Here is a 13,024-nt window from a genome sequence, read left to right as displayed (position 1 = left end):
GTTCTACGAGAAGGTTAATTAAGTGCATTGCTTCCATTTTCACTGTAATTATCACTCCATTGGTGATTGCTGCCCCATATTAAAATTGTCTGATTTCCTCTGAATTTTAAAATAATAAAATATTGCAATTTCACCAACCAGCCTGGTTCATGGTCCATGGTGCATGGTGACCCGGGGTATTTGAAAAAGGGGGTGTGAGACGAGTTGTGTACCATCTCAAATTGAATCTGTATAAAATAAAGAGAAAGGCATCTCAGTTGTGCGCTACATACTAGGCTGAGACCAAGGTGTGCGTCGCCTGATTGAAATCCTTAACAGTGTGCATCGAAGAGAGACCAGTGACTTTAGTTAAACAATTGAATGCGCATGGATACGTAGAGCAGCAGAAAATAGAACTTAACACTGTGATGTACTGCCTGGAAGGAAGTAGTGTCTCTCCAGTGACTTTTTTCAGCGTGCATGTGCAGCCAGAAAGGAAGTGTTCTGCTGAACAAGGTCAGCATTTTGGGTTTTTGCTTCGCTCCGTGTTCATAAGGAGTCAAAGGGAGCGAGCGCTGCTGCCTTTCAATGTGTAATCTAGTCTGAGCTGCTTTTTCAGCGGCATGAACTTGGACAAGGGTTTTCAGCATTTGTTCAACTGGCATGAAATCATTTTCATAACACTGCTTTGAAGGAAAAGTCTTTCTGGAAGAGCATTAGGGCAAACAGGAATGTAACAGTAGTTGAAAAAAATATTCTTTAGTTCTGAGAAGAACTCAGCCGAGTTAAAAAATAAATACAAAAAAAAAAAAAAAAAAAAATCGATGTCAAATAGTTTAGAAGAGTAGGAACTCTTTGAAGTATAACCCCTCTTTAAGGCAACTTAAAAGGAACTCAAAAGTTTATTCAAGTATTTGCTTGTGGACAATCGACTAAGAGGTCTCCACACTTTTCATCAAGCCATAACCAATTCCTCCCAGCTCATTGAGGGTGAACTCAGGTATTTATTGTGGCTGGGGTTCTTGAGGGTGGGATCACTGAATAAGTGTAGAAATAACTCTTTGAATCCTGTGATTTCTCGCCCTCTGCAGATTTCTACCTAAGTCGAAGAGAGGAATCGGTTTATTATTTTCTCCACTTCCCCTTTCCCTAAGAGGTGTTTCAGATTTCACAGTCATTGATTCAGTTGTTGACCAAACGCCTTTGTAGGATCTGCAGGTTTCAGCAGCTCCTGCGGACCATGATGTTCAGGACCAAACAGAATGTAAGGCCACAAGAAAGAGTCTGCCTGAGCTAAGGATTCCCGCAGAAGACACAACAGAATCTTTGGGAGATGTGATTAAGGAGTTAAGAGAGGAGCTGAGCATGGTTATATTACAATGCAGTCATTTTTTTTATTTCAGCCCGCTTTCAGCTCCAGAATTACAATTCTCATATGTGAAACCTTAATTTTCACAGATCCTCAAACTAATAAACCTACAAACTAGATAATTTTAATATAATTTGCAAGATACCTCATTTGGTTGACACCTGCTGCAGAGATCTGTGTCCAAGTTATGGGTCACACCCTTGGGTCCATTAAACCATGCATGGGTGAGGCTTTTTATGTAGTTTACATTTCACATAATCACTTCTAGGTGATTACAGCTAAAGAAAATGAGATCCGTTTGGGTACAGTGATTTTCTCAGGAGCACAGATGGAGAAGCCCATCTATGAACTCAGGTTTTCGAGCTGAACAGTTTGCAAATGTGTGTATTTTACACTGCACATTTTCCCGTTGCTTCTTTGGTTGTCCTGGGTATAGGGGGAAAGGGAGAGGGGTGTCCTAGTGCTTTATCTTTCATAATTATGTATTATTTTACTCGATTTGTAGTTTTATTTTGATAGTATAAAATTCAGGCCAACATTTACCAGAACGCAACCCAAAGGGAGATATAGTGAAGACTCGCAGACCATCTCAAATAGTCCATCTTCAGATGTCTTCAATATGCATGCATAAAAAACCCTTGGTCAGTATTTTAATCATTGATGTATGCTATTGATGGGGATGATGTGAACACAAATTGCGTTCCCACACAGAAATAAATGTACTGTTAGTTTGAATGCCACGGTTAACGTAAAATAACAAAACTAAGATTACCTTAAACACTTGCTCTGCTGATGGTAAAAGTGTGGACAGCAGGTGGAAATGTAACACTGATGTGTTACCGGCCCGTCATCACACAGCTGATGACTTGGCTTAATCTTTTCTCTAACCAATGGAATTGCACAAGAGAGCCCGCCATCAGCCCAAAATATAGTGTCAGTCGCCCAAATAAAAGGTCCAGCACATGGTTGCAGGTGCTGCACCTGGAGAGCTGCCAGTGAGGTTACTGTTGGCCTAACAATACATATAAAAACTGGCAGCAAATTCTTGCTGCTGCTTATGTATGGCTTGGGCACCTCTATTGACCATAGTAAAGTTGCCCGGCTGGAGACAGATTTAGCTCAGGAAGTTCTATGCCACATGGAGTGATAACGAAGCAGCCTATGTGCCACTAAATCGTTGAGAAATGAAGGTTTACCTACTGTTCTGCAAAACCTCCTTGAGGACACACAATTGATGGAAAGGCAACCCTTTGTGCAACTCTGATGGCTGGTTATCAAGAATGTCATCACAAGGATGAATCAAAGTCCATAACGTACGATACAAGCATGCTGACATTTTTCACTACAGAAAGGATCCTGCTATATCACAGACTTCAACCCAAACCTCATAAAGCTAAAGAGTAGAGTTCAGAAGGAATCTGATGCAAACAGAAGAGGTAGGATTTTGAAATCGACTTGACGTGCTTGGTTTCCATACCAAACTGGAAGTATAGCAAATTCTACGAATTTGAATATGGAGAGCACAGCATCTGCAAGCAGAACGGGTGATGCTGCAATGGCAACTCCCAGATTGCAACTAGACAAACAAGTGATTACCCTGTGTGTGTTCCAACCTAAACTGTTTTCAATGCAACATTGCAAGAAGTACTAAAGGAAATATCTTGCATGTGTGTTCTGCCAATCATACCAGCAACCCCAATAGATTGTTCAATTCAGTCAACGTTCTTGACATATCTGAAAAATGTAACACATACATGCAACAGATTCAAAATGTGCTGTGACATTGGATGTGGGCATCTACCTTCCCGTGCAGCAACTAACAAGGTCTCAAAAGGGACTGTGTGATCAATTTGTCTAATGGCCTGGTAAGCTATACATACGCAAGGTATTACTTTGTGCTATTGGGTCTTGTATTGGTGGATCAGGTATTCCTGAAATGTCAGATGGCTAGTACAGTGAGAGCACTGGCCAACAAATCATCACAGCCAAATAGATTGAACATGCTGAGGCAGCACACAAAAGCACACTAATTCCACTGTATGCTGTGGTGGAGTAAGGAGTCGGACAAGGGGATGGCATGTTTCAACCAAGCTTTATTAAAAGTAAAGAACCTATCTCTCCTTAAGGGTTATCCCTACTTCAACAAGTATCAACTCGGGTACTCGTCATCAGGATGTTATTTCAAATAGAAAAAGTGTTCATCCTCTGTACAAACACCTACTCTAACCCTACCATTAGTCTACAAAAAAGGGTTCAGCATCCAAATAAAAATAATACCTGGTAACGGAAACAGTCTTTATCTCTTTTCCAACAATACTTTGCTCCAGCTTCTGATTCAACAACAAACGTATGGTCAGAAGAATGAATCCCTTCTGGTGACCCACCTTGCACAGTTTTGAGGGCTGTTTTAGGATAGTCATTTACAATTGTCCTCCAAAGTTTCTTCCCTTCTTACCAAGGACTCCGGAAAGCTTGCTTTACAGTGCCACCAATTCTTCCCCGTTTTATGATATTACGAAGATTACTTCTATACACCTCTTGCTGTGCAATAGTATCCATGTGATCACTGAGAAGAAAATAATGTGGAAAATGTTTTTATTTTTTCTTTCACTGCAAGTATATGCAGTGGGGAGACCCCCCACAACCCCTCCCATTCTCCTGTACCTTATTACCCTCACCCCCCCACATATGCTTGCAGTGAAATCAGAGTAAATGATTCTTAATTTTTTTATTTGGAATTTTCTGATTCAGTATTTTGGTATGATACAGTCTAATATCCGCTTTACTCGGATTATCACTAGGACAAGGGAGATCCCTCCTGATGCACTCTTGACTCTTTGTATCACACTACGGAGACGAGGGAGATTAGTCCCTAGGCTCTCTTGGCATCACTGCTGTGACATGGGAGATCACTCCCGAGACTGGCTAGTTTCTGAATTCTCTGGGGGACACTACTGCAGGTTTCTTTGACTCTTCATCGTCTGGGTGATATTAATTTGTGGATCAAAGACGGAAGAGAGATTACTATAACAGACAGTGGTGTTATCAGGAATTTCTGTTAGGGACTTGGTCCCAAGGGAAAAGGGGTTAGGGAGTTCCTTCACGGAACGGGAGTCCTTATCCCAATCAGGTGAGAGTCTCTCCCTAGAAAGACCCACTTTCCACCACCCCTAGGCAGACTGTTGGGTAGAGGCCTCACTGCGTTAGCCTCAGAGGGAAGGGATCCCCTCTTTGGGAGAAGTGATGAGATCCAGTGAATCATCACAATGCCTGCAACCTACAAATGTTCTTCAAGAAGCATTCAAGTGCATAAATCAACGCGGTAGAACTACAAACCAAAAGTATCAAGTAGTGTGATATTCAAGACTTGCTAGCAACCATGGAGAAATGTAAAAAGTCTGAAAAAATTAAGTTTAACAGCATTTACGAACATCCTTACCAGACATTTAAAATCAAGCAGGATTACATAACAATGGTCGAAAACGTGTTGCAAGTAGTGAGGTTTGTTACATGTGGTGGCTGGAATGTTCACATTTCATCAATGGAAGCATTCACTGGATGGTTCTTCACATTAAACTTTCGGAGTTACTCTGGGATAATACCATACTATTTTGTAGATAAGCGATTTGGACAAATGTCAGAGACTGCAATATCAGAAAAGTTTGAAAAAGGAAACTGGGATGAGAGGAACATTTTTATTCCATTCTTGGAGCCAAGTGTTTTAACATCTAAACGGAGCTTTGAAGGTTACTGAAGGCTTAGCAGGCATATCACCACCCTAGGACACTTGCATGCCATGTTTTTATCAGCACCAACATTTGACCGTATAATTGAATAGACAGGGCATGGCTGGGATGCCAGTGCAAGCAGAATCACAAACATTATTACACCTCTAAAGAAGCAGTAAACGAGGAGAACATTGCAATAGGTTGCTTATTGAACTTAAATCGATTGGAAATCAAATTTCATATGATGTACCTGAACTTGTCAACACTGCAAAAAAGGCACTTATTAGTGAGATTATAAAAAATGTTGGTCAGCTCCATGCTCTTGGTATTATATGGTATGACCATTTCAAAACACAGCCTCATCTCTGAAAGTAGCAACATAAAAATTATTATATGAGCCTATCAAGAAGAACAAACTAAGTCTGTTTTGAAGGGCCAAGAAGAAAATAAAAATAAAAGTGACTCTTACAGAAGAACAGGTAGATCAAAAGTTGCCCGAGTTATTGGAAGCACATTACATAGTCAAGTAGATTTAATCAAGAAATTAGGGCTGAATTCTATAAACTGTACCACGATCACTGACTAACGATGATGGAAATCTTAGAATCGATCCCACCACCACTGCAAAAACAGCAGTACAAACAAAAAACAAGCAACTCCAACAACAGCTAAATAACAGGCCTTGCAAATTATTAAAAATCCCACTAAAGATGCAGGGCATGTTCCTTTGTTTACATACGCGACCTAGCCCTATGTTGACAGGTGACAAAACCTTTACCAGTGCTTTCTGTAAAATGGTGCATGTCACCATAAGTGCACTTCATATTTGGTAAAATGCTGCCACCCAAAAGCCAGCCATGCACAGTGAAACGTTTATTTCCCATTTACTTCAAACAATTTTTGTTTGCAGTAAAAGTCAAATAAAAGTTTCAAACATCCCCATACTCACAAGGAAGATTAATTTCCATGTAAACGTTAGGCACCCTTTATAAAAGCTCCTCGCCAATGCGAACGGGCTAGTAGATTTTGCAAGCCCTGTTATTAACAATAATCCACATTATAGGATCTCATCTGTTGCAAGCTTTGGATACATCGAATGTCTGGGAGTATAATGAAATACACTTAGTGTTTGGTATATACACGAAAACTCAAACAAGAGTATGACAAGGCATACGAGAATCCATGGCAGTGTGCCAACCCACTGCAAAATCATTCATAACTGAAGCATAACTAATGTTACTATGAAGAAACGTTCACACATTAACACAAAAGATGAATGAACTGCATGCTTAGCTCACAAAGATGCTACAGCATGCACAAATGACAAAGAAAACATTTGTAGTGGTGTGGCGATCAGAAGTGGCTGCCTCACACTCTTCTGTGGCTTGTCTTATTAGTGCACAATAAAAGGCAGACACAAAAATAATGATCCATGCAACTAAAAGCTACGAAACGTGAATTTGCATATGGCACAAATGTGTTCATTCTTGGAATAGGAATGTATCCAACCCCTCACTCCACCAGAGTCTTACTTTGTGCTTAATTTAAAACACATTATTTCGATTGCAGAGATATTCCTATCACTAGACTTCCCGCCCATTCTGCTTTACCTGCACATGCCTTCTCTGGATCGGATTGCACATGGACTTTGTCAGGCAAAGGTAACATTTCCTACTGAAAAGCATTCACTACAGCGGCTAAGACACAATTTATGCACTTAATTCACTAGCAACAGTAGTAGAAAGTCCTGAACAGCTACTGGATGAACTGCAAGCATTTATTTGCCATGTGTATCAGACCAGTGTAACAAAAGCTCCAGAGTTGAGCTGGACAGTGTTTTCTAAGACGCAGACGAGTTGGGAAACGTCACCATATACAAAAAGTGCTTTTGTACCTGCAATGAAAAGTCAACTACCAGGTCACGATCTGGACCCAAGATGACCAATCCAGGACAACAATTTAATCTATGAATGGGCAAATATGATTCTCACACTGTACGAACCTAGCAGACAAACAGCAAAGATTAAGTTGATCATAACTACTAAAAGAACACCATATCATTATGTTAGGTCAAGGTTAGTCATTTCAACAGAAAGGAACTGCACTTGCATTGGGTAATTCCTAAACTAGATTAAACAAAATCTGCAATCACAGTGCACCCCCACTCAACAAAAAAGGATATGGAAAGGAAAAAAGTTAGCAAGAGAACTGCAATGTATGATGGCATTATATATAACCACTCCACCATCACACTTTAATCGTAAGCCTTGATAAAACACGTCAACTGCAGAAAACCTGGGTAGTCTTTTTTGGAATAGCATATTTTAATCAATTTATAATTTGGAACGGAATACTACTTTGAACCAGGAAATTGCTTGATGCAATATTCATCAATTTGTGCATTAAAGGTGCATATTTCGTTATTTTCGAGTGCTGACAGGTAGGGGGCGGGGGTGGGGTGACTGGAGCCTGGCCCCAAAGATTGCACCCAGGTGCCAAAAAACCTCCCTTTTTGCCTGCTCACAGCACAGGCAATTGTTGCAACTTCAGCAAATACCATAGACACGGTTTGATGGCCACATATTTCCTTAGCTTCCCTTTCCATAACTAGCCACCTCCTAAACAATTCCAGGCATCCAATTCTGCGGGTGAATTTTGAGGAGTGCGTGCAAGGATACCTGATACATTAATAACTGTTAGCACCGGAGTTAATCTGCCCAACAAATTGAACTGCAGTTAGGGGCAGCTACCCCCTACCCCTAAAAAAGATCCCACATCTAAACACAAACTGGCACAAATACAAAACACCCAGAACGTATCAGACCAAAACTTACTTTTCTATTTCCAATGCAGCCACCTTCCTCTTCTCGTACAGTTTATCATTCAACGCCCTCACAATGTTGGGGGTGAGGGGCAAGAAATCCTTCTCAGCGTTCATCTTTGCAGCCTCAACTGAACCCACTAACTTCCACTCCACGAGCCTAGGGGTGACTTCTCCAGCAGACCCCTATAAAAGGAGCCTGTAAAGAACTTCTCTCTCCTGCTAGTAAATTGAGCATCCAGAATGAAATGTCAATGGGTAGTTTATCCCAGGTCACACGATTCAGCATGCAATTCAATTACACGTTCTCGTGCTCCGAAACGGCAAGAGTCTTCCAACGTGGTCACGGCGGTGAGCGTCAGGTGACACCTTCACGGGTTAGGGGTCTCTGAAACTATAATCACAAGTTCGCAGTCTACTTGTCCAGGATAACTCCCTCCAAACAGCCTTCCCAAAGTCAAAAAAGTTTCGAGGAGCTGCCGGCATCACCACGAAGCATGCCCTGGAGCACCGGTAACGTCAGATCCTGTGCCAGACCAAGCTATGCATTTTCATCGGGTCCACTTCCCCTTTAGCTGTGGAACAAATGGGAAAGCAGTTAGTGCTGGAAAATGTCATAAAAACGAAATAAAGCAGTCATGCTATTAGCAGGAGTGGGAAGGATTCAAACTCTCAGGTGTGTGTCCCAACAGTAGATTAGATTTGGTAGATTTAGACAAGAAAAGAAGCAGCCATTAGCGATGACAGGCTGGCGAAGCGTTGGGTAAGGAGGGGGCAAGCGACAACAGGGGGAGAGCATAGACAACTAGTCAGTGCTTCTAGTGATTGTGGTGTTAAAGAAATCTGAATGCTTGAGAGGGTTCTCTCTGGGACTGGGGGGGGGGGGGTCTCTGGTTGTCCTTTAGAGGGAGTAGGGCGTTAAATGGTTACGGTTAGACAATCCAAGAGTGGTAATGTCCTTGGAAGTCTGGAACCGGGTGGAAGGGGATCGATGGAGGCATTAATGCATTGGGCGGGTGCATTTTGCATGCAATTACATTCACTTCATTCATTTTTATTACGATCCGAGCCATCGCCTTAATACAAGAATATAAACACTTCCGAAATGTTCAAAAATGAATAAAGCACCGGTCTAACTGAAAATAAAATTCCACGATCTTCGGTCCCCGTGTTTCTAGGTTTTCGCTTTCACGAACTATGATCGCTAAATGGTAATTATTTGCCATTTTTTAGGCGTCTTCTTGACCATTTCGCTGGGGTTATTCTATGGCGGTAAAAATAAATTTGTCTTCGGCACTGTGCGCACCGCCCGCCGGCTTTAGAGCAGCTGCCCTGTCAGCCTCCAAATGGAACGCGCTAACAGCGCTGAGCGGGAAAGTTTGCAGCCGTGGGTGTCATGCTCTCACCTGTCACCTCACGGCGTATTGGGTAAACCCTCTGAAACAAAGCACAGCCTAGCAAAGCAACGGTTCTGCGATTCTCCTGCGCTGCGGCTGTTCTACAGGGCGGCAGACATGTTTACCGTCATCACATGACTTCAGATTGCTGCAACACCACTTCCGCGTCTGGTGATTGAAGTCCACGTGATTTGGTTTCCGGGCTGTGGATAAAGTCGAATAACTGCTACATGCTGCGGAGTTGAAAATGGGGGCTCCTTTAGTTTCCTCTCCCGATACGGTTCATTCATTATCATACCTCGCTCTCAGCCCATTTAATCCACTAGAGGGGAGTGTAGTGAGCAGAGGCGTGGCCAGGATTGCCTCTTGCTGTGCTGGCCACACATCTGTGTTGTTGCTTGTGTATGTCAGTGTCTGCTCATGCGAATCAATATTGAGGAGTGCAGTATACCTGAGTGTTCTGAATGTGTCAGTGGGTGCCCTGAGTTGGAATAAGTGAAGAATGCTGGTGGGTGGTCGCTCACATATTACAAGAGTAACTATAACCTGTCAAGAAAAAATCGTGGACTTTTCTAAGAAGTGCTGTTTATTTATGTTTGCATTTATATAGCGCCCCTAACCCAGAGGCATCTGTTGTGGCCCATGCATGCCAACCTTCCCGACTTAGGCGGGAGACTCCAGATTTTGTCAACACAAATGTTGCTATTTTTTGATGCCCCCCCCTCCTAAAATAATTCTAACCCCCAATGCAATCGAATACGGAAATTCAAGAGGGAATCTTCCCTCCCAGGTGGTGCAACATTTTGACATGTATGGTGGCCTACCCAATAAACATGCGGGGACAGGTAGCTTCTAACAGGGCATTTATTTCCCACTGGTACATAAATGCATATATTGCTGCTTACTGTCCTTTACGAAGGTATGTGCTCACCGAGTGAGCTGATGCTGGCAGAGCAGATGTGGTGGCTGGGCCAATCTCAGGAGGGGCTGCCATGGCCTACTTTGTGCTCCCGCGCTCTGTATGCCTTTTCGCAGGAAATCGCCATCTCGCGAGAGGTCGAGCGTGATTTACCACTGGTGTGCTACTCTACACGCCTCCTTTTGTTGAGCAAGGAAAAGTCGTTCCATCATGTAGTTTGCGAAACGTCCAGGTGTTTTCATTTCTCTTTGCGGACAAGTCTCTCCTGCTTCTCCCTCATGCAGACAAGTTTCCATCTCCTCTGTACTCTCCCGGCGTACCTCACCTCTTTTTGGGCTGTCCTTCTCAGACTTGGATTCCTTCATACTGCTCTCTCCCGTACAGGCTGCTCATAAGTTAACGACCTGTCACCTCCACAACCTCTCTCATCGCTGTCTTGTTCCTGGATTGCTGGACTGTGCGCTTCTGTTGTTCTTTTTGTCATATAGATCCACCCGTTCTAGGTTCCATCTCCTCCCATCTTGGGTGCGCACATGGTTGGGTCCCTCGCTGATGCACTCTCACTGGGCCACTGAACTTGGATCCTGTCACAGGGTCTCTTTGACAGTTTAATTTTGATAAGTCCCCTTCTTGGATGGTAGATCGCTGTGGAGCCCTCCTCCTGTCATTCCATGTTTTCATGCACTCTTTACTTCCCCTCATCCGCCATTCTAATTCCTCCATGTCCACTGTGTCATCTTCCCTTATTTTTGACAGCCGTGGTAGGACTACCGTGGACGCTGCTCAGCGGCCTCTGAGAAGGTGGAAAAGTGATATGTTTGTGATCCCATATAGGGTAAGACGATGGACTGCCACAGCTTCCTTGACTGTGCTATGAGGGTCCAATCCTACTGCTGTGGCTAGTTGCATGGCTCCTTTGATAAACCTGTTTGTGCGTTCCACCAAGACATTTGCTTGGTTATGATACAGGGCCGCCTTTATCGGGTGGATGTTATTTTTCTTAAGAAACTTTTCCATTTCCCTTGAGACCAGCTGGACCCCATTGTCTGTAACCAATTTTTTTGGTAACCCCTCTCTTTGGAAGATATTTTTGAGAAAGCGGATCACAGTGGGTGTAGTGATGTCCGGGACAAACTCGACAGGTAGTCTATTAACACGATCCCATTCTTGTGTTCTGGATCCATCAAATCTTGTGGCCCTATAAAGTCCAGCCCTAGCTTTTGCCACACCCCTTACAGCACTTCCATTGGGTGTAATGGAGCTTGTCTGACTGAGTCTTTTATCGCTGTTGAGGCATTCATTACACCTTTCCGTCATTGTGCTGGTGTCCAGGTCCATACCAGGCCAACAGTACAACTCTCTCACTAACCTCTTCGTCATGTTTCTCCCCAGGTGTCCTGCATGGGCCCTACACATGATGGTTGTCCGCTGTGTCACAGGTGGGATGGCTTGATCCCCTTTCATGAACATCCCTTCATGTCAAAAAATCTCATCTGATACCTTCCAGTATGGACACAGGCCTTCATGGATCGCCTTTTCATCCGGCCAGCCTTTTCTGACACATTCTGTGACTTGTTTTGTCGTGGTATCTTTAGACACCTCCTCCTTCCAATGATTCTCACTCATCTCCAGGAATTCCTGGCTTCTGAGGTCGCCTGGCGATGCAACTACGCATTCATCTTTGAGAAAGCTGGTCACTGTTTCTTTACGTTCAGGCAACCTGGACATGCAGTCCGTCTGGGCATTTTTCCGACCCACGATATGCTGGATTTCATAAGTATATCCTTGCAAATTTGCTGCAATGCGGGGAGTAGCTGTTCGGGTACCTCCTGGACTCAGCAAGTCTACCAGGGGCTTGTGGTCTGTTACCAAATGAAACTTCGTGCCCCAAACATACGTTCGGAAGTAGTCCACTGCCCAGGTACATGCTAGCATCTCATTTTCTATGATGGAGTCATTCTTTTCCGCTTGTGACAGTGTTTTCGACGCAAATGCCACAATGTGCTCCTCATCACCTTTCTTCTGAGGCAACGTCGCCCCCAAACCATATGAACTGGCATCGGTGGTGATCATCGTTTTCCACTGTGGGTTAAATGGCTGAAGGCACTGCGCAAGCATGATGCCTTCCTTGACCTCTTCGAAGGCTTTCAACTGCTCTTCTTTCCATTGATACTCTGCTCCTTTCTTGAGTAGTTCCCTCATGTGGCGGTGGTTTCCGAGAAGTTAGGCACAGATTTAGGATAGTACTCGGATAGGCCTTACAACGACCTTAACTCCTCCTTGCTGTTGGGCGGGGGTGCTTTCACTATGGGCTGCAATAGATCCTTCTTCTGGCTGATCCCTGACTTGGATATCGTGTAGCCCAGGTACTCTACTTCTGCCGCCTGCAATATGCACTTTTTGAAGCGCAGCACCCGCTTACTGCAACTTGGCTAGTACGTTGCAAAGTGCTATTGTTGTGCGTCTCCTGATACTTTGGCCTCTTTCATCAGTAGAATTACTTCATTAATACTTGGTAAGGGATAGCTGTCCGATACTACTTCGAGGTTGAGACTGCGAAGGTCGATGCAGATTCATAGATCCCCAGTGTTTTATTTTTAATGAGGTCCACCAGGCTGAGCCATTCTGATGACTACTGTTTCAATTGTTCCTTCTTTCAGCATCTTGTCGAGCTTCGCCTGCAGTGCACTTTTAGCCGTTTCTGGCACTGGTCTCATCTTGTGCTTTACTGGCACGGCTCCCCGTTTCAGTTAGATTTTGTGAACGTGTGTCAATACTCGCGCAACCAGGGAACACCGGAACCCTCAACTA

General features: G+C 43.5%; 1 protein-coding gene across 4 annotated transcripts in view; it reads right to left on the bottom strand.

Moving 5' to 3' along the window:
• VAC14 (VAC14 component of PIKFYVE complex) overlaps positions 1-10,313 on the bottom strand; it is a 1,997,670-nt gene extending 1,987,357 nt beyond the window's left edge. Inside the window, exons 1-2 of one of the 4 annotated variants that reach the window (XM_069654807.1) lie at positions 10,226-10,313; positions 7,911-8,472 (exon numbers count right to left, since the gene is read on the bottom strand). In XM_069654807.1, coding sequence (XP_069510908.1) covers positions 7,911-8,014 — 104 coding nt within the window. In that variant the 5' untranslated portion in view covers positions 8,015-8,472; positions 10,226-10,313. Of the gene's footprint in view, positions 1-7,910; positions 8,473-9,303; positions 9,571-10,225 lie in introns of those variants that run through there. The other 3 variants (XM_069654798.1, XM_069654816.1, XM_069654791.1) reach the window with 3 other exon arrangements.
• Between the last annotated feature and the right edge of the window lie 2,711 nt (positions 10,314-13,024).

Source organism: Ambystoma mexicanum, chromosome 1p (genome assembly GCF_040938575.1).
Source record: "Ambystoma mexicanum isolate Mex_15411 chromosome 1p, UKY_AmexF1_1, whole genome shotgun sequence".
Taxonomy (NCBI): domain Eukaryota; kingdom Metazoa; phylum Chordata; class Amphibia; order Caudata; family Ambystomatidae; genus Ambystoma; species Ambystoma mexicanum.
Note: the sequence above shows the minus strand (reverse complement) of the source record. Positions and strands in the feature narration are given on the sequence as shown.